Source organism: Dreissena polymorpha, chromosome 1 (genome assembly GCF_020536995.1).
Source record: "Dreissena polymorpha isolate Duluth1 chromosome 1, UMN_Dpol_1.0, whole genome shotgun sequence".
Classification (NCBI taxonomy): Eukaryota; Metazoa; Mollusca; class Bivalvia; order Myida; family Dreissenidae; genus Dreissena; species Dreissena polymorpha.
Genome location: NC_068355.1, coordinates 108,593,548 through 108,620,266, shown reverse-complemented (window position 1 = coordinate 108,620,266; position 26,719 = coordinate 108,593,548). Strand labels below are relative to the sequence as shown.

Below are 26,719 nucleotides of genomic sequence, written 5' to 3'. Positions count from 1 at the left end.
TAATGTTTCAGTACGTATATGAAAAAGAAATGAAAAAATCCTGAGTTTTATTTACATGCTAACGCAGTGTAATAGGTAACAGAGATGCACTTAAAATTTGTGCCCATTATCAGAAAGTCCACGGAAAGCACGTTTTTTACATGCTGCATATGACGCAATAAAATATTTCTTTGTACATGTATCGTATTGCATTCAATCTAAATTTAAATTCGCTTGTCCAATGAAAGCTGTGTCCCATAATGCACTGTAATAATTTTTCTGAAAAATGGCATAGGCATATGAATTTGTTTACGAAATTCGTAAACATATTTCTTGTCATAAATGTTTAACATTATTTTTTCGTAAGTGATGTTGTAATTATATTTGATTATCGGATAAATGTGCACATTAGAAAAGCGGTATGTATACTGTTATCGTTCGATTCGGTTTATATGCATGTATTTGCGGATGACAACACAGCATGACAATACACAGGACCTATATTATAGGCTATACTTTACCTGTTTTTATAGCCCCTGTAAATAAATAAGCTCAAAACTTATAACGCTGTTGCGTGGCTTGGACCCCGTCATCCGCGTTATATTGGAGTTACAGTGTATTTGAAACTAAATAGCACTGCATTGTTTCAGGAATTATTGGGGCAGGCATTGGAGGAACATCGGCCGCCTTTTTTCTCCAGCAGTTGTTTGGCGGAAAAGTAAAGATTGATATCTTCGAAAAGCAGCATGTTGGCGGTAGGCTGGCTGCTGTGAAGGTTGGCGAAGAAGAGTTCAATGCTGGTGGAACCATAATTCACCCAGCAAACCTCTATATGCTGAACTTTACAGAAATGTTAGGTGTGTTATATAGCCATATTCTTTACTCCATGTGGGGTTTTCTAGAAGTTAGTATGACAAAAGATTTTAAAGAAACTTTTTGTATTATATATGAACTTTAAAGAAAAGGAATTAATTTTTCAAAACATAACCTACAACCTCGGGGATTATTGTATTCTTTAAATTTCAATGCTTAACGGAAGCTTTAGTCTAAAAGATACCATCATTAATTTTATTGTCATAATTCTTCAAAATATTTGTGTGCACAGTTTATACACATTATATTTTACACGATATTATGATAGATAACTGTTACATCCCATGCTGATTGTTGACAAGGCTTGAAACGTGACACCAATCCTGAGGCGGGAAGACTTGGCCTATATGACGGCAATGAGATTGTATTTTCCACAAGTGCCTATTCCCCGATCACACTAGCAAAGCTGTTCTGGAGATACGGCATGGATATCTATAACATAAGGAGCTGGGTGCAGGAGAATATACTCAACTGCATGACTCGGTAATACTTGGTACATGTTACAGGTTTACAGTGTGTTTTTTTCAATCAATTTTGGGTCCGCTTTATCATCTCCAAATGGAAATAAAGTTTTGTTTTTTTTCACAAATGGGACCTTAAATTTTCCAATTGAAGGTTTTCATATTTTTATGCCCCCTGTAGGGTGGCATGTAGCAGTTGAACTGTCCGTCTGTCTGTCTGTCCGTCCGTCCGAAAACTTTAACATTGGCCCTAACTTTTGCAATATTGAAGATAGCAACTTGATATTTGGCATGCATGTGTATCTCATGAAGCTGCATATTTTGAGTGGTGAAAGGTCAAGGTCATCCTTCAAGGTCAAAAGTAAAAAAATACAATCCAAGGGAAGTAATAAGCTTTAAAAAGGAGATAATTTCTAAACCTGCCAAATGATATATTGAAATTTTATTTCAAAGCGTCGCAATAGGGGGCATTGTGTTTCTGAGAAACACATCTCTTGTTTATATATATTTTTTTATAAATCTCAATATGGAGTTCATCTCCCATCAAGCTATACAAGTTGAACCATAGTTAATTTATTAAAATCACTCGTGCTCTAAAATGTTTATGTTTTGTTATTTAAAAAAAGCATGAATTTCCCAATTTTAGGTAAAATGATGTGTTTTAAGCTCACCTTAGCACAATATGCTCATGGTTAGCTTTTGTGATCACCTTTTGTCTGTTGTGGGTTGTGCAGCATTAACATTTGCCTTAGTAACACTCAAGATGCCACATTTATTGTCTGATCTTCATGAAATTTTGTATGAAGATTTGTCCCAGATATCTTGGACGAGTTCAAAAACAGTTTCAATTGCTCGAAAAACATGGCCGCCAGAGGGCGGTGCATTTTTCCTTATATGGCTATTTATGGATAGAGTACAACCTTGTTAACACTCTAGAGTCTACATTAATTTTATTGTCCGATCTTCATGAAACGTGGTCAGAAGATTTGTCCCAATTAAAGCTAGAATGAGTTGGTTTCGGTTGCTTAATAAAACATGGCCGCCAGGGTGTGGGGCATTTTTAGCCCATCTATTGTTTATAGATATCTGCGTCGGCGTTTGGTTAAGTTTTGTGTTTAGGTTAAGTTTTAGTGGGGGACATATTGTTTTTGCCCTGTCTGTTGGTTGGTTGGTTAGTTGGTTGGTCTGTTGGTTGGTCTGTTGGTTGGTCTGTTTGCGCCAACTTTAACATTTTGCAATAACTTTTGCTATATTGAATATAGCAACTTGATATTTGGCATGCATGTGTATCTCATGGAGCTGCACATTTTGAGTGGTGAAAGGTTAAGGTCAAGGTCATCCTTCAAGGTCAGAGGTCAAATATATGTGGCCAAAATCGCTCATTTTATGAATACTTTTGCAATATTGAAGATAACAACTTGATATTTGGCATGCATGTGTATCTCATGGAGCTGCACATTTTGAGTGGTGAAAGGTCAAGGTCATCCTTCAAGGTCAGAGGTCAAATATATGTGGCCAAAATCGCTTATTTTATGAGTACTTTTGCAATATTGAAGATAGCAACTTGATATTTGGCATGCATGTGTATCTCATGGAGCTGCACATTTTGAGTGGTGAAAGGTCAAGGTCGTCCTTCAAGGTCAGAGGTCAAATATATGTGGCCAAAATCGCTTATTTTATGAATACTTTTGCAATATTGAAGATAGCAACTTGATATTTGGCATGCACGTGTATCTCATGGAGCTGCACATTTTGAGTGGTGAAAGGTCAAGGTCATCCTTCAAGGTCAAATATATGGGTTAAAAATTGCTCATGTAATGTCACTTCTGCAATATTGAAGCTAGCAATTTTATATTTGAAATGCAGGTGTATCTCATGGAGCTGCACATTTTGAGTGGTGAAGGGTCAAGGTCAAGGTCATCCTTCAAGGTCAAACATCATATAGGGGGACATTGTGTTTCACAAACGCATCTTGTTTTGCTTTTTTTTTGTTACAGCCTGTGTCATTTGGATTGGGAAAATTTGCGCGATAAACCATGAAATTGGGAAAAATAGTGCGATAAACCATGAAATTGGGAAACATTATAAATATGATTATGAGAACAGAATTAAAGTTGCTAAGTTCATGTTTGACAGCATTTTTAACCAGGTTTTCCGAAGGAAAAAACTGGTTATTAGATTGGCGAATGCGGGCGGGCTGGCTGGCGGGCTGGCTGGCTGGCGGGCTGGCGGGCTGGCGGAATAAGCTTGTCCGGGCCATAACTATGTCGTTCATTGTCAGATTTTAAAATCATTTGGCACATTTGTTCACCATCATTGGACGGTGTGTCGCGCGAAATAATTACGTCGATATCTCCAAGGTCAAGGTCACACTTTGAGTTCAAAGGTCAAAAATGGCCATAAATGAGCTTGTCCGAGCCATAACTATGTCGTTCATCGTCAGATTTTAAAATCATTTGGCACATTTGTTCACCATCATTGGACGGTGTGTCGCGCGAAATAATTACGTCGATATCTCCAAGGTCAAGGTCACACTTTGAGTTCAAAGGTCAAAAATGGCCATAAATGAGCTTGTCCTGGCCATAACTATGTCATTCATTGTGAGATTTTAAAATCATTTGGCACATTTGTTCACCATCATTGGACGGTGTGTCCCACGAAAGAATCACGTCAATATCTCCAATGTCAAGGTCGCCACGACTAAAAATAGATTTAAAAAAAAAAAAAAACTTACAAAGGGGGTTAATTTTTTTTGGTCATTTCAAAAGTTCAGTTTGAGTTTTCTCCCTTTATCAGATTTTTTTTTCACAATGAAAACCTGGTTTTGTGACAATTTTGTCCCTTGTTATATTATAAAGTGTTGCTTTAATGTCTTCTTACAATGAATACAAGTTAGCTTATATGCTTCCACATGCATATTAAACTTGCAATAATCTATAAATTCTTAAATATACCATTTAATCATAACCTCTTTAAGAGTATGAATTTGATTCAGCATTTTTTTAAATTAAATATCATATACATTTTGTAATGGTGAAAACATTTGCAAATGTTAACAAACACGCTTTAGTGTTCTTGCTGTGTAAATGATGTATTAAATAGAGTTTAAATTATATATTTCATTTGTTTACCTTTCAATATCTTGCACTTGACATCCTCAGTTCCATGCTATTTTAACAAATGGTACCGCTTGACAAACATAATAAAGCAGAATATGCATATGAATCTGATTATACACAGTTCCAATAACATATCAATCAAATCATGTTTGTTTCTTTTCCTTTTCGAACGCTACTCATTTTAAATGCTTTAACTTTGTGAGTAGACTAACTCCAATTTCCCAACTCTGATTTTGACACATTCACTGTGAAGATTTCTAATAAATATTTGTTGTGTTTTATCTCAAACGTCGTATTTTGCGTTATATGACACACGCATTAAATTATTCCCTAATAATCATAATATATCCGTAGTTAATTTGAATGTTATTTATCATTTTTGCTGCTCATTGCAAATTTCTCGTCTGCTTGACGCCATTTTGAACGTGTGTAAAAACAGGCGTTAACAATTGGGATACATCGACTATCGTCAATATCCTCTGCAATATAGAGAGAGATGTGTGGATAGCAAGGTAAAATCGTATTCGGCTACATTCGCGAACAATACGTAAGTCAGTTGTCGTTCGGCGACGACTAGACAAGCTCGATCGGCACTAGTTGTACAAAATTAACGCAAAATGACATTGTAATCTTTTTGGATTTATTGGGAAAATTTTGTCAATTTTTGGGAAATTTTGGTCAGAATTTTGGGAAAAAACGTCATTTTTTGCAATTGGGAAGCAGCCGAATATTGACGGTAATTTTGAGCAAAAAAATCACTGAAGTATCAAGGCTATTGCTTTCAAACTTCAAATACTTTCTTACTATTATGAGTGTACTGTACCTAGCAAGTTGAATTTGACCTTGACCTTTATTTATGATAAGATTTGATTCATGTTTGACAAAACAACACTAACCTGACATACCACAATAGACTCCATACAAACCATCCCCCACGCCCCACCCCAGAATTCACCCCACCTAAATTTGTTTCTCCATTTTTTTCTTATTTTTGAAAGGTCATCTAATAAATGACCCCACCCCCACACTATTACCCCTCTCAACCCCCCCCCCCACCCCACAAAAAATAATTTTTTTTTTTAAACATTGTTAAAACAAGAGGGCCATGATGGCCCTGAATCGCTCACCTGACTAACCATGCTACATCAACGTAAATTCTATCAGACCCATATACAATCCTAAGCCAGATTTCATTAATTAATACATTCTGACAAAATTTCATTAAGACATGATGAAAACTTTGACCTCTTTCATCTAAACAAGGTTTTACTAGAATTGGCCCGGTGACCTAATTTTTGACCCCAGATGACCCATATACGATCCAAATTATCAGATATTATTAAGATAAACATTCTGACCAAATTTTATAAACATCTGATGAAAACTGTGACCTCTGTTGTCTACACAAGGTTTTTCTATTATTTGACCTAGTGATCTAGATTTTGACCCCAGATGACCCAAATGCAATCCCAACCCAGATTTCATCAAGATAAACATTCTGACCAAATTTCATAAAGATCTGATGAAAACTGTGGTCTCTAGAAGACTGATTTTGCAGGAATTCCCGGCACTGACACAGATGATATTTTAGTGTAAATTATTATAAAAAAATTATTTATTGAGATATCTTCATGAAACTTGGTATGCATATGTTAAATGACATGTTCTTTTTTTTTAAGGTCCATTTTTCTCTATCTGCAAGTGCGAAGATTTTTTTCCTATACAAACAATGATGTCATGATTCGTTTTTATTTAAGTTAATAACTTTATGTCGCATTACTTTGATGTCATTCCCAAACTGCTTTTGTCTATTTAAATTTTTACATAAAAGATAACAGTCATATTAAAATGGCAATAAAAGTAAAATCATTAAACAAACAAACATGTGGTTGAACAGAATATATTTATTGCCAATACACACAAATAGACATAATACATTGAGTACAAAATTGCAAAAATGTCCCTTAATAGTTTACATACAGGATGATTATCTATAATAAAAATAATGCTTTTATAACAGAATAAATTCACAAACAAATATATATAAACATTAATAAAACTAAAATATAATTTTATACAATTATTGAATATAAAAATACTTTCACTTTCTTCTTTCCATTTAATGTTTATTTCACCAGCATTTTTCACCCTGTATTTCAGTGTACTGTCATTTGCATCAGATGGATGAAAACGTCTCAACCATTCCATCAGTACTGTTATTGGAAGATTGTCTTTGTTAACATAAGCTTTTAACTAAATAACAAGTCTGTTGGTCAGTTGTTCTGCCTTTATGGGCTGAAGAGTCATTCAATACTTGCAAAGTTAAACCAATTTGTTGGCTATAAAGTTGGAAGTTTCGGGAGTCCATCTTCATATCCTCCCTTCAGACCAGACCATGGAGGTTTTGTGGGATTACAATACACCTGAAACATAATTAAGACACACATTGCAATAAAATTACATGAACACTCTGCCATAAAAAAATTGTGCACAATTGAGAAATAATTGTTGTGTATGTGGGTTAACATAAACATAGAACAACACAGTACGTTTGGTGGCTATTTTAATACTACATCGTATGACCAGTGGTGAGCATGCAGAAGTACATAGAGGGCGTGGCTATGATACACATGATTGAACATTAACCAATCAGATTCATGATAAATACATAACAATAATGAGAACCAAATGTCTAACGTAGTAAAGACCTAAATAATGTCCTCTGCACATTTAATATTGTACAAATATATTGAAACAACTTAATCATTAAAATCCTTAATACTTATATAACATGTATATTATTATTTGTTTCGTGCAAAATCAATCAGTTTACCAAAACTAATTGGTATATTATGGTTTAGAAATGCTGGTCGAAATGATGCGTATCCGAAATGATATACAGTACTGTTTACATAATTTGTTTAGAATTTAAATGTCCTTACAAACAGAAAATAACTAATTAGTGACAGAAAACACAGAAATATAATAGATGAATTGATTAGCACCCACTGTAGTGTTTTTCTTTTGCTTAACAAGGCTTTATTCTGTGAATATTTCGTTAATTTTTCGCTAAGCGAAGGAAATTAAAATGGCGCGTTTGCCGTAGAAGATTCCGGGATTTTCGTAACCACTGAACTTTGAACAAAAATGCGTTGGGGTAAACGTGAACCGATTTGGTCATGAAATATATCAAATTAAAGCTTAAAGTATCTACTATTAAACGATATAACTTCTATTGATACATAATGATTAAGTTTCCGACAAATTCACGCAGACATTGGTCCATTCTAACACAATTGTTTACAAGCCGATTTTAACGGAAGTTGTATCATCATGAAGGGGAATTCCTCCTCTAATTGGTAAATTTCACCTCATAAATATTCATTGGGATTTACCTCACCGCAAAACATGTGTAAAATACCCACCGTCACCGAACCGTGTCCGCCATATTGCACTCTACCGCGGACGTGAAAAAATACCAATAATCCGCATTGTTCAATAATTAAGCAACGATTAATAACACTTATCCTTCATGAAATAAAAACCATAATAAAGAAAATTTTATTCTCTTTAATCTGATATATAAATTATTATTATTCACTTAGTGAAAACAATTAATTATGCTGTTAAAGGTTTTTCTTTTATTTGACCTAGTTACCTAGTTTTTGACCCCAGATAACCCAAATACAATCCCAACCCAGATTTCATCAAGATATACATTCTGACCAAATTTCATAAAGATTGGATGAAAACTGTGACCTCTATTGTATACACAAGGTTTTTCTATTATTTGACCTAGTGACCTAGTTTTTGACCCAAGATGACCCAAATACAATCCAAACCCAGATTTCATCAAGATAAACATTCTGACCAAATTTCATAAAGATTGGATGAAAACTGTGACCTCTATTGTCTACACAAGGTTTTTATATTATTTTACCTAGTGACCTAGTTTTTGACCCCAGATGACCCAAATACAATCCCAGCCGGACATCACACAGTCACATAAGCTCACCATATCACTTTGTGACAGGTGAGCTAAAAACACACAAATATTTATTTTTATTATTTAACCAGGTTTTCCGAAGGAAAAAACTGGTTATTAGATTGGCGAATGCGGGCTGGCTGGCTGGCGGGCTGGCGGAACAAGCTTGTCCGGGCCATAACTATGTCGTTCATTGTCAGATTTTAAAATCATTTGGCACATTTGTTCACCATCATTGGACGGTGTGTCACGCGAAATAATTACGTCGATATCTCCAAGGTCAAGGTCACACTTTGAGTTCAAAGGTCAAAAATGGCCATAAATGAGCTTGTCCTGGCCATAACTATGTCATTCTTTGTGAGATTTTAAAATCATTTGGCACATTTGTTCACCATCATGGTACGGTGTGTCGCACGAAAGAATCACGTCAATATCTCCAATGTCAAGGTCTCCATGACTAAAAATAGATTATTTTTTTTTAAACAAACTTACAAAGGGGGGTAATTTTGTTTGTTCATTAAAAAAGTTCAGTTTGAGTTTTCTCCCTTTATCAGATTTTTTTTTCACAATGAAAACCTGGTTTTGTGACAATTTTGTCCCTTGTTTTATATTTGAAAGACTGTTCAACCATCCAACCCAAGAATTCCCCCCCCCCCCCCCAAAAAAAAACAACAAACTTTTTTTTCATTTTTTGAAAGATAATGTGATAAATGACCCCCCCATCCCCCCTTACTATACACCCCTTTCCACCTCCACCCCAACACCTTTTCTGATTGAAGTTTTGAGATAGGTCCCTTCACCTTTAAAAAGAAAAATAGACAAGTGGTCTGCACCCGCTAGGCGGTGCTCTTGTTCCTTATATGGCTATATATAAAGGAAAACCTTGTTATCCCCCGCCATAGGGGGAGGGATATTGTTTTGGCGTTGTCTGTCCTTCCGTCAGTCCGTCCGGCACTTTTGTGTCCGTAGCCATATCTTGGACCTGCTTTGGCGGATTTCATTGAAACTTGGTTTGAGTATATATATGGATAAGAGGATGATGCACGCCAAATGGCATTGTACACCATCAGATAAATAACGGAGTTATGGCCCTTTGTATCTTTAAAAAATGCTTTTTTAGTGTCAAATATAACACTTTTGTGTCCAGAAGCATATTGGCGGGGGATAGCAATTCAATGAATTTGCTTGTTAACACTCTAGAGGCCACATTCATTGCCCAATCTTCATGCAACTTGGTAAGAAGATTGTTCGCAATGATATATTAGACAAGTTCGAAATGGTTGCGGTTGGTTGAAAAACATGGCCGCCAGGGGGCGGGTAATTTATCCTTATATGCCTTTAGTAAAACTTGTTAGAACTCTGAAAGTTACATTTATTTTTAACTGTTCATGTTTGTTCTAATGATATCTTTTCACAGAACTGTCAGTTCCTTTGTATCTCAGGTGAGCGACTTTGTGCCTTTCAGGCCCTCTTGTTTCCAAATCCAAAGAAATCCGGCATAAATAGTACTAATTTGTGTTTAAAAAATGTGAATTGTATATGTCTTGTTTTTAATTTTTTTTTTACATATTTTACAGAACATTCAATTCATTATATTTAATGATGACTGAAAGTGCACATGAAAAGAAATAATGATTTTTAATATAAAAAATGAATTTCATATTATGAATATTTACACTTAGTTGGGACAATAAAATCATGCCAAATACAGGACACATGCACTCCTGGAGTAAATATTGGGACTTTTTAGTGACATCAACAGCTACTAACATATAAACTAAATCTTAAGAAAATACACTGTTGTGATTTTTTTCACAGTACTGGTTATATTGTTGGTTGAAGGCTTGGGGTAAATGTATGTGGGAACTTCAAAATGTTCATAAAACTGTTAACACAATCAAATTATTGTTCTAAAAGATATAACAATCTGCATTCTGACAGTATATTTTGAAGGCTCTACAAGTTCCAGGCCACTGGGCATGCATTCTCTACAGTGGAGGATCTGCTGAATGCCATGTGCCCTCATCTGGTGCAGTATGGAAAGACCTCCATCAAGGAACTCTTGAAGAAAGATGGATTCTCAGATCGATTCATTGAAGAGTTCGTTATGGGCGCTTTACGTGTAAATTATGGGCAGACGACAAGTGTTCATGGACTTGTAGGTTTGTAAAAAAAGAGACTTGTTTTCAAGAGTCTTGTTGATGATGGTGTTGGCATAAAAGTTATGATGATAAAGTTAACACAAATGCAGCATTTTTGATAAAAGAAGTTAAAAAATGAGTTTTATATTATACATAAGCTTCTCAAAAGAACATTTTAAGCAAAAGCTGAATAAAAAAATTGTGGCACAAAAAAAAAAGGTACAAACAATCATAAACAGTTTCTGCATAGCACATGAGGCTTTGGCATAGTATAGGGAATATTGACAGAAACAGATAAAAAAACTCATAGTGGTTCAATCATACAATATTATTAATATAAAGAGTGCATCTTCATCAACAGGTTCGGTATCTATGGCAGGAGTTGAGCCTGGGCTGTGGAATGTTGTCGGTGGCAATCAGAAGGTGCCCCAGGGGCTGCTGGGCAAGTCAGGTGCCAACCTGATCAGGGGAAAGGTATACACATTGATACAGACATAAACTTCTTACACAAATTTGCTTAGTCAATATTCTGTTCCATAAGTAGGCCTACAATAATAATGAAGACTTCCTGGTGGACTTTGCAATAGATTGTAATAGCATACTGTGGAATCATTGATTTTCAAGGGTTTGTAATTTTTTGCACCATTGCCATTTCACAAATTTATTGCAACTGCAAATATTCTCCGATTTAATCAACAGTCAGCTCCGCAGGGTACACATTCATCCACATGTCATATACACAATTAAACATTAAAAAAGTGCCCATTGTTTTCCTTTTGTTTACATGAATAATAAAGTATTTATATTTATAAATAAATACTTTATTAAAATTTGCAATTATTGAAGGGGCCTTTTCACGTTTTGGTAAATTGAAACAATTTTAAAAAATGTTTCAGATTCACAAATTGTTGTTGTAGTTATGATATTTGTGAGGAAACAGTAATACTGAACATTTACCATGCTCTAAAATATCCATTATAATTTGTTATGCATCTTTTGATGATTTAAAAACCTGAAAACCTGGTATAACAATAAAGTGTATAAGTGCAAACCACAATTTTCACATAGACATGGGCCACATGAAGGATTAAATTAAAACCAGAAATCGCTATGAAGTGCAGAAGCCCAGGGCACACTTAACACGTTTGGTAGTCGCCTATTCCACTGTGTGCCCTTTCATATAGCCATGGGCTTGGCTGCCATATCTGTGACCTACAGTTCAGGAGCATTAGTTGCTTTTGTGACAAGCTCTAGAAAAACTTATGTCATTTGGAATAATAATAGACATAAAAGGAGTTTTGCTTGGTTTGATAATCGCTCTGATAATACTTTAATGAGGTCCTGATTGGCAACCCATTTTTAGCTCACCTGTCACGAAGTGACATGGTGAGCTTATGTGACCGTGTGATGTCTGGCGTCTGTTGTGTGTGCGTGCGTGCGTGCATCCGTCCGTCAACAATTTTTTGTATAGACAGTAGAGGTCACAGTTTTCATCCAATCTTTATGAAATTTGGTCAGAATGTTTATCTTGATGATTGTATTTGGATCATCTGGGGTCAAAAACTATAGGTCACTATGTCAAAAACTAGGTCAAATAATAGAAAAACCTTGTGTAGACAGTAGAGGTCACAGTTTTCATCCAATCTTTATGAAATGTGGTCAGAATGTTTATCTTGATAAAATCTGAGTTGGGATTGTATTTGGGTCATCTGGGGTCAAAAACTAGGTCACTAGGTAAAAAACTAGGTCAAATAATAGAAAAACCTTGTGTAGACAATAGAGGTCGCAGTTTTCATCCAATCTTTATGAAATTTGGTCAGAATGTTTATCTTGATGAAATCTGGGTTTGGATTGTATTTGGGTCATCTGAGGTCAAAAACTAGGTCACTAGGTCAAATAATAGAAAAACCGTCAACAATTTGTTTGTGTAGACAGTAGAAGTCACAGTTTTCATCGAATCTTTATGAAATTTGGTCATAATGTTTATCTTGATGAAATCTGGATTGGGATTGTATTTGGGTCATCTGGGGTCAAAAACTAGGTCACTAGGTCAAAAACTAGGTCACTAGGTCAAATAATAGATAAACCTTGTATAGACAATAGAGGTCACAGTTTTCATCCAATCTTTATGAAATTTGGTCAAAATGTTTATCTTGATGTAATCTGGGTTGGGATTGTATTTGGTTAGTCAGGTGAGCGATTCAGGGCCATCATGGCCCTCTTGTTTCTAGTTCTAGTTATTCATTTACAACTTTTCCTCCATAGGTAACCAGTGTATCTCTATCCAGTGATGGTTCCCCTCCTGTTTACCAGATTGACTACCTCCCCCAAAAGTCATCAAAAAATGGAGACGATCTTGAGTCGAAAGAATACGACATTGTGATACTAGCCACGCCCTTTTACAAAGCATTGTCAGACATAAGCTTTGTGGATTTCCAGACCAGCATTGACCCGGTAGACAATGACTTTCATCTAACTGTGGCCACGTTTATGCAGGGACTTCCAAATGCATCATACTTCAACGTAGATTCATTGGACGACCTTCCCAGTACTATCCTCACTACCAAAGAGAACATTTTCTTTAATTCGTTAACCAAAATGAAACCAGTCAATGACAAGTCAAAACCATCTGAAAAGCCAGTGTACAGAATGTTTACAAATCATGTTCCAAACGTAGATGAACTAAAGCAACTTGTCCCTGAGTGGTCTGATTTAAGAGTGGTTAACTGGATGGCCTACCCTGAATACTCTTCAACTGTAAACTTGCCTTCGTTCACCCTCCACGATCAGATGTACCACATTAATGCTATTGAAATGGCTGCGTCCGCCATGGAAATGAGTGTCGTTGGAGCAAAGAATGTGGCCCTCTTGGCGTACTACAGATATTTCGGACATTATGACAAAATTGATGAAATGTTATCAGGTGAAACTGCCACAGATCGTTCTGATCTCTAGGGTAGCCTTCTATGTCACATAGTGGTGCAATATGTTTTAATGAATTATTTACTCACTTGTTACATTCATGTCTCGTTAAATGTGTACCAAAGGATGTTTTAGTAAGTCTTCTTTGGTCACACGCATATGAGGTGTACATTAATACTTGAAAACCCTGCCATTTGTGGATTTTAAATCACATTAATGAGAGCAAACAAGTATTGATTATCCAATACTCTGTAGCAGTGATTTGTTTTGCCCAACATTTCAGCCTCTTACAAGCTGTTTCCCAATTCCAAAATGAAACTATTTTTTTCTGAATATCTGACCAAAATTTCCGCAAAAATATGCCAAACCTTTCCAATAATTGGTTAATTTAATATACATCAATTTAATTCCCTAGCACTTAATAATATAAATTTGAAAGCAGTTAAACATGCATTTCTAAACAATTGGTTTACTTTGATTGATAATCATAATAAAGTGATATTATGGGCATCTAACAGTTTATAGGTGTCTATCCCAATCGTTGTTTATTTTTGGTGTTTTCACTTCATAATACACTTATATTTGTTAATGCAGCATCAACATACTAAAACAATATCCTGGAAAGAGAAAAATAATGCATTTGAATATGAACCGTACTTTCGTTTTGACAACTGTCAATTTGAATCTTAATGTAGTTTTAGTGCAAATTTGTTAATACAGCACAAAGACACTTTTGTTTTACGTATCATTTCGGCTTTAGTGTTTTATCCAGGCCTAATCAGCGTGGCAACCTGCCATGCCCCCTTTTTCGGAGCACCACACTGACCCTTTCAAAGCCAATTAGCGCCACGTGTACTTTTATCCAGATCCATATGTATAAAGTCTTATCTGCTTTTGCAATCGCGTGTCTCGGTGTCCCCAAGACGCACATATTAATGCATGACTGCGTATGACGCAATAAAAGAGGGCTTATTACCCAAAAGTGCTGTAAAATCAATAATCATTCCGTATCAATTAATTGCTCGAGTTGGTATAAGCTCCAAATACAACATTTTAACTCCGCCAGGCATTTTTGTGATGCATACATCATTTTGATTACCTAAGCGGCATTTTCAATGGAAGCAGATCAGAAAAAGGAGTTTGTTCTTAAGAAAACAGGGTGGGTTTTGTGTCGACGAATTAATGATAGTCAAGTTTCTAAATGACAAACAATGACGACCCAAACTTCTGGCGCAGACTATTTAACTGAAATAAACCAGCAATAGTTGTTATTCAGTCCTCGCGTATGACTGTTTTTTTTCGCTCACTTACATGAGGTAGAAATAAAATTTACCTAAATCAATGAAGTAACGTATTGTTATTTAAACTAAAATGATCGGAAATCTTTTGTTAATATCAGAATATTCGTAAGACACGAGGGCCGTAACAGTAAAGATTGCTATTACTTAGAGATAAGCCAAGTTTTGAATACTGTGACAGTGTCCATTACAAGTCAAATCCTAATGATTTTAAAGAACTTGTATTTACATGTATAGCATTTTTTTGTTTGTTATTTAATGACAACCTGGTCCATGAGTGGCAAACCTGCATATACATGTACCGCCATTCGTTTGACTCTCATTGTCACGAGGAACACGCGGATATTTCAGGCTGTTTGAAACTTTCTTTGTTCAACGTATCATTAATTAATGAATACAGACAAGATTTATAGTTAAAAAGTGGCATTTATTAAAGGCATTACGAAACACATGTAATTTAGTTCATTCAGGGACGTATACAAACACGTGTTTAAGGACGTATACAAATGCGTGATTTTTTCACGAAAATCAAAGTTTTAAGCTGTGATTAAAAGTTTCAACAAGTTGAAAACACCCAATGTGCCCTTTGTTAGAGAATCGCCGTGCGAAATGCCTTTTTTAGCTCACCTGTCACGAAGTGACATGGTGAGCTTATGTGACCGTGTGATGTCCAGCGTCCGTTTTGTGTGCGTGTGTGCGTGCGTCCATCAACAATATGTTTGTGTAGACAGTAGAGGTCACAGTTTTCATCCAATCTTTATGAAATTTGGTCAGAATGTTTATCTTGATGAAATCTGGGTTGGGATTGTATTTGGGTCACCTGGGGTCAAAAACTAGGTCAATAAGTCAAATATCAGAAAAACTTGTGTAGACAATAGAGGTCACATTTTTCATCCAATCTTTATGAACTTTAGTCAGTATGTTTATCTTGATGAAATCTGGGTTTGGATTGTATTTGGGTCATCTGGGGTTAAAAACTAGGTCACTAGGTCAAATAAAATAAAAACCTTGTGAAGACAATAGAGGTCACAGTTTTCATCCAATCTTTATGAAATTTGGTCAGAATGTTTATATTAATAAAATCTGGATTGGGATTGTATTTGGGTCATCTGGGGTCAGAAACTAGGTCACTAGGTCAAATCATAGAAAACCCTTGTGTAGACAATAGAGGTCACAGTTTTCATCAGATCTTAATTAAATATTGTCAGAATGTTTGTCTTGTTAAAATCTGTGTTGGGATTGAATTTGGATCATCTACGGTCAAAAACTAGGTCACTAGGTCAAATAAAAAACAACTTTTGTAGACAGAAGAGGTCACAGTTTTCATCCAAACTTAATTAAATTTGGCCAGAATGTTTATCTTGATGAAATCTGGGTTGGGATTGTATTTTTGTCATCTGTGGTCAAAAACTTGGTCACTAGGTCAAATCATAGAAAAACCTTGTGTAGACAATAGAGGTCATTGTTTTCATATGATCTTGATGAAGTATGGTCAGAATGTTTCTCTTGATAATATCTGATTTTGGATCGTATATGGGTCATCTAGGGTCAAAAATTAGGTCACCGGGCCAATTCTAGTAAAACCTTTTGTAGATAAAAGAGGTCACAGTTTTCATCACGTCTTAATGACATTTTGTCAGAATGTATTAATTAATGAAATCTTTCTTGGGATTGTATATGGGTCTGATAGAATTTAAGTTGATGTAGCAAGGTTAGCGATTCAGGGCCATCATGGCCCTCTTGTTTTTAAGTCATTCGCCATGCCCCTCTGCCCTTCTAGATTAAACACTAGGCTTACAGGACTCGCCAGTCATGTAAAATATCAAATATATCTTTTTATTAACAACTGGTAGCAAGATGAGTTGCAGATAATTAATCAGTTATCACATTTTAACTTACTCTTTTGACCTGTTAATTCTTTTCAGCTCAATTCAACAGTGAAAAATGCCCATAATATCACTTTAATAATGGTTCATTTTTCCCAATTTCATGGTCTATTGTGCTTTTTTACGCAAACAAATATCATTTTTAATCTTTTTACAATTTTGTTGCATACAGATTTCAATCATTTCAATGTATAAGGTTTTCATCAAATAATATGCATGTGTAGAAAAAATGTTGACAAACGTTCTCGTCATAACTTTTTTTCCAAACATCAGAATTTTCAGAGAACAGTATTTTGGCACTTGAAATGCCCTATTTTATATGAATATTGCTTCATGAGATTGGGAAGTTTAATGCAAGATCATTTTAACAGGGATATTTAATTTGTTTACTGGTATAACTTGGTAACTTTCATGAGCCATGTTTTGGTATTGACTTATGTAATTTTTGCCATGTTGTACAACCGTACTTCCTGAAACAAAACAAGTTTATGTTCAGTTACATGACTATGTAAAATTTAATAAGGAAATATGTTCATTTATGTTAGGGTTACCAGTAGCCCAAATGTTTAATGGCAACTTAAAATTTTAATTGGTTCCAACAAATTCTGTAAACTGGCTTATTAAATTTCTAAACATATGAAAAAAAGATGAATACTTTCTGATAACATTAATTTAATCTACTGATTTAATTTCTTAGTTCCAATCATGTTACAGCTTAGAATATTGCCAATGTTTTTGTTGTCATGTCATATGTAAGTTTAAAATACATTTACTGTTTACTAGTTTTGACCATTGATTTCCTAATGCAAGACGAGGTGTTTAAAAAACTTGAACAATGCTGTTAATGGTTAGTTTTAATAATCTACTCTTGTCCACATTGAAGTACAAAATGGAGTTATTTACAATAATTGAATAACAATTGAATAAACTCTCAAAATGTCGGTCATCTTATTGTTTTCAGGGCACAGTAATTATACTTTAGATTTAGCCCTTTCAGTGCGGGAACCGAATTTTGAAGGCCTGTGCAAACAGTTTGGATCCAGATGAGACGCCACAGAACGCGGCGTCTCATCAGGATCCAAACTGTTTGCTATTTTGATAGTATTCTTTGAAAAAAATCGAAGACAAGGGACAAAATTGTCACAAAACCAGGTTTTCATTGTGAAAAAAAAATCTGATAAAGGGAGAAAACTCAAACTGAACTTTTGAAATGACCAAAAAAAATTAACCCCCTTTGTAATTTTTTTTTTTTTTAAATCTATTTTTAGTCGTGGCGACCCAGACATTGGAGATATTGACGTGATTCTTTCGTGGGACACACCGTCCCATGATGGTGAACAAATGTGCCAAATGATTTTAAAATCTCACAATGAATGACATAGTTATGGCCAGGACAAGCTCATTTATGGCCATTTTTGACCTTTGAACTCAAAGTGTGACCTAGACCTTGGAGATATCGTCGTAATTATTTCGCGCGACACACCGTCCAATGATGGTGAACAAATGTGCCAAATGATTTTAAAATCTGACGATGAACGACATAGTTATGGCTCGGACAAGCTCATTTATGGCCATTTTTGACCTTTGAACTCAAAGTGTGACCTTGACCTTGGAGATATCGACGTAATTATTTCGCGCGACACACCGTCCAATGATGGTGAACAAATGTGCCAAATGATTTTAAAATCTGACAATGAACGACATAGTTATGGCCCGGACAAGCTTATTCCGCCAGCCCGCCAGCCAGCCCGCCAGCCAGCCAGCCAGCCAGCCCGCCCGCATTCGCCAATCTAATAACCAGTTTTTTCCTTCGGAAAACCTGGTTAAAAATGCTAATTTTATAAATTTAGCAGACGACATTTTAGCAGATGACAAATTTCCCAGCATGCCAAGGGTTAATGGAGCCTCGCCCTAGGTGAACAGGGTTTCAAGCATGTGAGCAAAGTTTCATCACAGATTCGTCTGTGTAGTCCCAAGCATGTGAGCAAAGTTTCATCACAGATTCGTCTGTGTAGTCCCAAGCATGTGAGCAAAGTTTCATCACAGATTCGTCTGTGTAGTCCCAAGCATGTGAGCAAAGTTTCATCACAGATTCGTCTGTGTAGTCCGCACCAGCTCATCAGAATAAACACTTTTGGAAGTCCCTTTCAAACAAAACTCCAGTCAAGGCTAAAAGTGTTTTCCCTTAACAGCCTGTGCAGACTTCACAGGCTCAAGGCTAATATGAACAATACTTTACCCGCATTCATTACTTTTGCTTTCCTGTTTGGTGCTACATTTATTACGGATAGGAAATGAGGAAACAATAAAATACTTGTATTTCATAACCAGTTGCAGTTAACCTTATTGCCCTTAATGATCAATGTTAATCAAATTAACCCTAAGAGCAACATCAATTATCAGTGAAACTGATGGATGCTCCAAAATAATGGCCTCATCAATCTATGGGTTATTTTAAAGCAAGAAATTGAGCCAAGAACTTTTTGAAAGATCAACAGACTGGAACAATTGCATTGACCCACAGGTTTTGGGCGTGTGGCCAATTCACTGATACAATATATCATAAAATAACATTTTTCATTACTTTGACAAAAAATTAATATCGAAATAATATATATGAACATATATATGTTAATATATTAAATTTTTGTTCAAAGTGATGAAAAATGTTTTATGACATTTTGATAGTGTTTCAGTGAATCGGCCACGTGCCCAAAACCTGTGCATTGACCTGGCTTTAGAGCAGAACAAAGTGTCTCTGTGTGCATATTCTGCTTCAACATTTTGGATCGATACAGTACGAAAATGATTTGAAAATCACTGATGCTGAATGATTTAAAGACCACATTTCCCCTTTTTGAGAGCATAATCAAATAATAGGAATAAAAGAATTAATACATGATGTGCATAATGAATTGCTGAAATGTTTGTATGACTGTTATGACCATACAAGTCAAAGGTATTTGGAAAGCCAAATACAACAATTGCTTTAAGTTTTATGCCCCAAAAGTATCATTTAGACCCAAAAGTATGTTTTTAACCTTCAAACGAGGTGAAAACAAACAAATTGCATTTATTGATTGAAGAACATAAATTTCGATGTACTCTATTAATATATGATTTTTCATAGCAATCTGTTCCATACTGTTAGTCATTCTTTGAACAGAAAATAAAACAAGAGGGCCAAGATGGCCCTAGTTCGCTCACCTGAGAGGAGTCGGTTCATTCAATCTTAACCAAACTTCAAACTTTACCTAGATATTGTCCAGACAAACATCCTGGTCAAGTTTCATCATTATTGAGCTCAAACTCTGGCATATGGAGTGTTTACGAGTTTTTTGTAAGATTTGACCAGGTGACCTATATTTTGACCCCTCATGACCAAACATCAAACTTTGCTTACAAAAATAAATATTATGACCAAGATTCATAAAATATGAAACAAAATTGTGACCTCTTTAGTGTTTTCAGGGATTTTGTAAAATATAATTAAAATTTTGACAATCTAAGGGCAATAATTTTGTCAATTATTATGCGATTTTGCTCATTATCAAACTTGACTGAGATCTTGTGGCCATATAGCTTCTTAGCAACTTTGATAAAGAATGCTTGAGAAATGTGAATGCTAGAGTGTTTACAAACCAAATGTGGATGAACGGACGGCCGGCCGATAAAGACCAACCCTAAAACCTCGCCTGAGCAATCAGGTGAGCTAAAGTGTTTTTTTCACCGATCTGAGCCATTTTCCAACTTATCCGAGATATCAATAAAACCAATGTATTGACTAAGTTTCACGATGATAAAGCAAAAAATATGACTTCTAGAGTATTCAGAAGGTTTATCTATGGTCATATAAGGAAAAGTGCCCCACCCACCCCCTGGCAGCCATGTTTTTTGACCGATCGGGACCATTTTCAAACTCATCTGAGATATAGAGGACCATTTTTGAACTCGTGTGAGATATCAATAAAACCAATATTTTGACCAAGTTTTATGATGATTGGGCAAAAATTGTGACTTCTAGAGTGTTTACAAGGTTTCTCTATAGCCAAATAAGGAAAACTGCCCCGCCCACTGGCAGCCATGTTTTTCAACGGACCGGAACCACTTTTAAACTCAAGCAACATATCATTAAGACAAACATTTTGACAAAGTGACATGAAGATTGGGCATGAAATGTGACTTCAACAGTGTTTACAAGTTTTTTCTTTTTTTTTACCTAGTGACCTAGTTTTTGATCCAGCATGACCCAGTTTCGAACTTGATCGAGATATTATTGGGACAAATCTTGTGACCAAGTTTCATGGAGATCGCACAAGAAATGTGGCCTCTAGAGTGTTTACAACCAAATGTGGACGGACGACGGATGGACGTACGACAGACAAAGACCGATCCCAAAAGCTCACCTGAGCAATCAGGTGAGCTAAAAAGAGCAGAGACTATATAAATATATGTATACTGTGCACCTCTTCTGAATATTCAAATATTATCACAGTTTTCATCAGATCTTAATTAAATATTGTCAGAATGTTTGTCTTGTTAAAATCTGTGTTGGGATTGAATTTGGATCATCTAGGGTCAAAAACTAGGTCACTAGGTCAAATAAAAAACAACTTTTGTAGACAGAAGAGGTCACAGTTTTCATCCAAACTTAATTAAATTTGGCCAGAATGTTAATCTTGATGAAATCTGGGTTGGGATTGTATTTTTGTCATCTGTGGTCAAAAACTTGGTCACTAGGTCAAATCATAGAAAAACCTTGTGTAGACAATAGAGGTCATTGTTTTCATATGATCTTGATGAAGTATGGTCAGAATGTTTCTCTTGATAATATCTGATTTTGGATCGTATATGGGTCATCTAGGGTCAAAAATTAGGTCACCGGGCCAATTCTAGTAAAACCTTTTGTAGATAAAAGAGGTCACAGTTTTCATCACGTCTTAATGACATTTTGTCAGAATGTATTAATTAATGAAATCTTTCTTGGGATGATAGAATTTAAGTTGATGTAGCAAGGTTAGCGATTCAGGGCCATCATGGCCCTCTTGTTTTTAAGTCATTTGCCATGCCCCTCTGCCCTTCTAGATTAAACACTAGGCTTACAGGACTCACCAGTCATGTAAAATATCAAATATATCTTTTTATTAACAACTGGTAGCAAGATGAGTTGCAGATAATTAATCAGTTATCACATTTTAACTTACTCTTTTGACCTGTTAATTCTTTTCAGCTCAATTCAACAGTGAAAAATGCCCATAATATCACTTTAATAATGGTTCATTTTTCCCAATTTCATGGTCTATTGTGCTTTTTTACCCAAACAAATATCATTTTTAATCTTTTTACAATTTTGTTGCATACAGATTTCAATCATTTCAATGTATAAGGTTTTCATCAAATAATATGCATGTGTAGAAAAAATGTTGACAAACGTTCTCGTCATAATTTTTTTTCCAAACATCAGAATTTTCAGAGAACAGTATTTTGGCACTTGAAATGCCCTATTTTATATGAATATTGCTTCATGAGATTGGGAAGTTTAATGCAAGATCATTTTAACAGGGATATTTAATTTGTTTACTGGTATAACTTGGTAACTTTCATGAGCCATGTTTTGGTATTGACTTATGTAATTTTTGCCATGTTGTACAACCGTACTTCCTGAAACAAAACAAGTTTATGTTCAGTTACATGACTATGTAAAATTTAATAAGGAAATATGTTCATTTATGTTAGGGTTACCAGTAGCCCAAATGTTTAATGGCAACTTAAAATTTTAATTGGTTCCAACAAATTCTGTAAACTGGCTTATTAAATTTCTAAACATATGAAAAAAAGATGAATACTTTCTGATAACATTAATTTAATCTACTGATTTAATTTCTTAGTTCCAATCATGTTACAGCTTAGAATATTGCCAATGTTTTTGATGTCATGTCATATGTAAGTTTAAAATACATTTACTGTTTACTAGTTTTGACCATTGATTTCCTAATGCAAGACGAGGTGTTTAAAAAACTTGAACAATGCTGTTAATGGTTAGTTTGAATAATCTACTCTTGTCCACATTGAAGTACAAAATGGAGTTATTTACAATAATTGAATAACAATTGAATAAACTCTCAAAATGTCGGTCATCTTATTGTTTTCAGGGCACAGTAATTATACTTTAGATTTAGCCCTTTCAGTGCGGGAACCGAATTTTGAAGGCCTGTGCAAACAGTTTGGATCCAGATGAGACGCCACAGAACGCGGCGTCTCATCAGGATCCAAATTGTTTGCTATTTTGATAGTATTCTTTGAAAAAAAACGAAGAAAATGCTAATTTTAGAAATTTAGCAGACGACATTTTAGCAGATGACAAATTTCCCAGCATGCCAAGGGTTAATGGAGCCTCGCCCTAGGTGAACAGGGTTTCAAGCATGTGAGCAAAGTTTCATCACAGATTCGTCTGTGTAGTCCCAAGCATGTGAGCAAAGTTTCATCACAGATTCGTCTGTGTAGTCCCAAGCATGTGAGCAAAGTTTCATCACAGATTCGTCTGTGTAGTCCCAAGCATGTGAGCAAAGTTTCATCACAGATTCGTCTGTGTAGTCCCAAGCATGTGAGCAAAGTTTCATCACAGATTCGTCTGTGTAGTCCCAAGCATGTGAGCAAAGTTTCATCACAGATTCGTCTGTGTAGTCCCAAGCATGTGAGCAAAGTTTCATCACAGATTCGTCTGTGTAGTCCGCACCAGCTCATCAGAATAAACACTTTTGGAAGTCCCTTTCAAACAAAACCCCAGTCAAGGCTAAAAGTGTTTTCCCTTAACAGCCTGTGCAGACTTCACAGGCTCAAGGCTAATATGAACAATACTTTACCCGCATTCATTACTTTTGCTTTCCTGTTTGGTGCTACATTTATTACGGATAGGAAATGAGGAAACAATAAAATACTTGTATTTCATAACCAGTTGCAGTTAACCTTATTGCCCTTAATGATCAATGTTAATCAAATTAACCCTAAGAGCAACATCAATTATCAGTGAAACTGATGGATGCTCCAAAATAATGGCCTCATCAATATATGGGTTATTTTAAAGCAAGAAATTGAGCCAAGAACTTTTTGAAAGATCAACAGACTGGAACAATTGCATTGACCCACAGGTTTTGGGCGTGTGGCCAATTCACTGATACAATATCAATATATCATAAAATAACATTTTTCATTACTTTGACAAAAAATTAATATCGAAATAATATATATGAACATATATATGTTAATATATTAAATTTTTGTTCAAAGTAATGAAAAATGTTTTATGACATTTTGATAGTGTTTCAGTGAATCGGCCACGTGCCCAAAACCTGTGCATTGACCTGGCTTTAGAGCAGAACAAAGTGTCTCTGTGTGCATATTCTGCTTCAACATTTTGGATCGATACAGTACGAAAATGATTTGAAAATCACTGATGCTGAATGATTTAAAGACCACATTTCCCCTTTTTGAGAGCATAATCAAATAATAGGAATAAAAGAATTAATACATGATGTGCATAATGAATTGCTGAAATGTTTGTATGACTGTTATGACCATACAAGTCAAAGGTATTTGGAAAGCCAAATACAACAATTGCTTTAAGTTTTATGCCCCAAAAGTATCATTTAGACCCAAAAGTATGTTTTTAACCTTCAAACGAGGTGAAAACAAACAAATTGCATTTATTGATTGAAGAACATAAATTTCGATGTACTCTATTAATATATGATTTTTCATAGCAATCTGTTCCATACTGTTAGTCATTCTTTGAACAGAAAATAAAACAAGAGGGCCAAGATGGCCCTAGTTCGCTCACCTGAGAGGAGTCGGTTCATTCAATCTTAACCAAACTTCAAACTTTACCTAGATATTGTCCAGACAAACATCCTGGTCAAGTTTCATCATTATTGAGCTCAAACTCTGGCATATGGAGTGTTTACGAGTTTTTTGTAAGATTTGACCAGGTGACCTATATTTTGACCCCTCATGACCAAACATCAAACTTTGCTTACAAAAATAAATATTATGACCAAGATTCATAAAATATGAAACAAAATTGTGACCTCTTTAGTGTTTTCAGGGATTTTGTAAAATATAATTAAAATTTTGACAATCTAAGGGCAATAATTTTGTCAATTATTATGCGATTTTGCTCATTATCAAACTTGACTGAGATCTTGTGGCCATATAGCTTCTTAGCAACTTTGATAAAGAATGCTTGAGAAATGTGAATGCTAGAGTGTTTACAAACCAAATGTGGATGAACGGACGGCCGGCCGATAAAGACCAACCCTAAAACCTCGCCTGAGCAATCAGGTGAGCTAAAGTGTTTTTTTCACCGATCTGAGCCATTTTCCAACTTATCCGAGATATCAATAAAACCAATGTATTGACTAAGTTTCACGATGATAAAGCAAAAAATATGACTTCTAGAGTATTCAGAAGGTTTATCTATGGTCATATAAGGAAAAGTGCCCCACCCACCCCCTGGCAGCCATGTTTTTTGACCGATCGGGACCATTTTCAAACTCATCTGAGATATAGAGGACCATTTTTGAACTCGTGTGAGATATCAATAAAACCAATATTTTGACCAAGTTTTATGATGATTGGGCAAAAATTGTGACTTCTAGAGTGTTTACAAGGTTTCTCTATAGCCAAATAAGGAAAACTGCCCCGCCCACTGGCAGCCATGTTTTTCAACGGACCGGAACCACTTTTAAACTCAAGCAACATATCATTAAGACAAACATTTTGACAAAGTGACATGAAGATTGGGCATGAAATGTGACTTCAACAGTGTTTACAAGTTTTTTCTTTTTTTTTACCTAGTGACCTAGTTTTTGATCCAGCATGACCCAGTTTCGAACTTGATCAAGATATTATTGGGACAAATCTTGTGACCAAGTTTCATGGAGATCGCACAAGAAATGTGGCCTCTAGAGTGTTTACAACCAAATGTGGACGGACGACGGATGGCCGTACGACAGACAAAGACCGATCCCAAAAGCTCACCTGAGCAATCAGGTGAGCTAAAAAGAGCAGAGACTATATAAATATATGTATACTGTGCACCTCTTCTGAATATTCAAATATTATCTTATTCCCTTCATTACCTCAGCATGCTTGACACATGAAAAAGGGCAATGGCTCTGTACATATTAGACAGAGGTATTGTCCTTAACCAAAGCATTTTGCCCATTTTTCTTGAAGCCATCATCTACCATTATATAAACACATTTATTGGAACACATTATTTTGATACATGCAGCTATGCACCACACAAGGAACACAGTATACTAAAACACAATTTGTTCTGATAACAGATTTGTAGTTATTGTACTGGTACTCAGCAATGCTTCTCAATGGCCTCATCAATGTACATGGGCATTTAAAATATCTTCAAAACTAATTAAGAGCTTTGTTTGTGAAACACAATTCCCCCTACTACACTTTGAAGCAGCACATCAGCTTTTGTACAGAAAATTGTTAAGTCCAAGGCCTGTTACTCAAACTTGATCTGTTCTGTAATTCATGTAAGGAGACTCACAAACTAAGGCCAGTATCCATCTGCATGTATATAAAAAACCGAAAAGTGTTATTTTGAAGATTTTTTTTGAGTTCAAAGCCTTCTTTCAAAATAAATGGACAAAACGAAACTCACACTTAATCTGTAAGACTGTAAGTCAACTAGTTAAATAAGCAAATAGCAACAACTCCACAAAAGCTGAAGAGTTGTAGTTCTTGCAATCTACACTCCCTCTCAATGCCCTATATTAACATACAAAGTTTTAGTAAACTATTTAAATTAAAACAATGTTATTCTTCGTAGAAGAAAAATGATTTTAGGGCAATAACCTTGTAAATCCTGACGAGATTTATTATTTTGTATTCTGCACTTTCCCTTTATTCCTTCTATCATTTAAAGACATTTTATTTAAGTCCCTTCATTGTTGGGAAGGTATTTTATACAAAAGAAATGGACCATACAAACAATATGCAATGGGCAATAACTCCAAAAATACTGATAATAG

General features: G+C 35.3%; 1 protein-coding gene across 3 annotated transcripts in view; it reads left to right on the top strand.

The window, feature by feature from the left end:
- The window catches only part of LOC127843814 (prenylcysteine oxidase 1-like), a 31,871-nt gene extending 9,075 nt beyond the window's left edge, over nucleotides 1-22,796 (top strand). The window contains exons 2-7 of one of the 3 annotated variants that reach the window (XR_008032363.1): nucleotides 630-836; nucleotides 1,155-1,335; nucleotides 10,371-10,579; nucleotides 10,920-11,032; nucleotides 12,824-16,489; nucleotides 21,681-22,796. Coding sequence is in view for 1 of the 3 variants with exons in the window: in XM_052373649.1 (XP_052229609.1) it covers nucleotides 630-836; nucleotides 1,155-1,335; nucleotides 10,371-10,579; nucleotides 10,920-11,032; nucleotides 12,824-13,513 (1,400 nt within the window). In the remaining 2 variants the exon portion in view is untranslated. Of the gene's footprint in view, nucleotides 1-629; nucleotides 837-1,154; nucleotides 1,336-10,370; nucleotides 10,580-10,919; nucleotides 11,033-12,823; nucleotides 17,606-21,680 lie in introns of those variants that run through there. The other 2 variants (XR_008032362.1, XM_052373649.1) reach the window with 2 other exon arrangements.
- The last annotated feature ends 3,923 nt before the right edge of the window (nucleotides 22,797-26,719 follow it).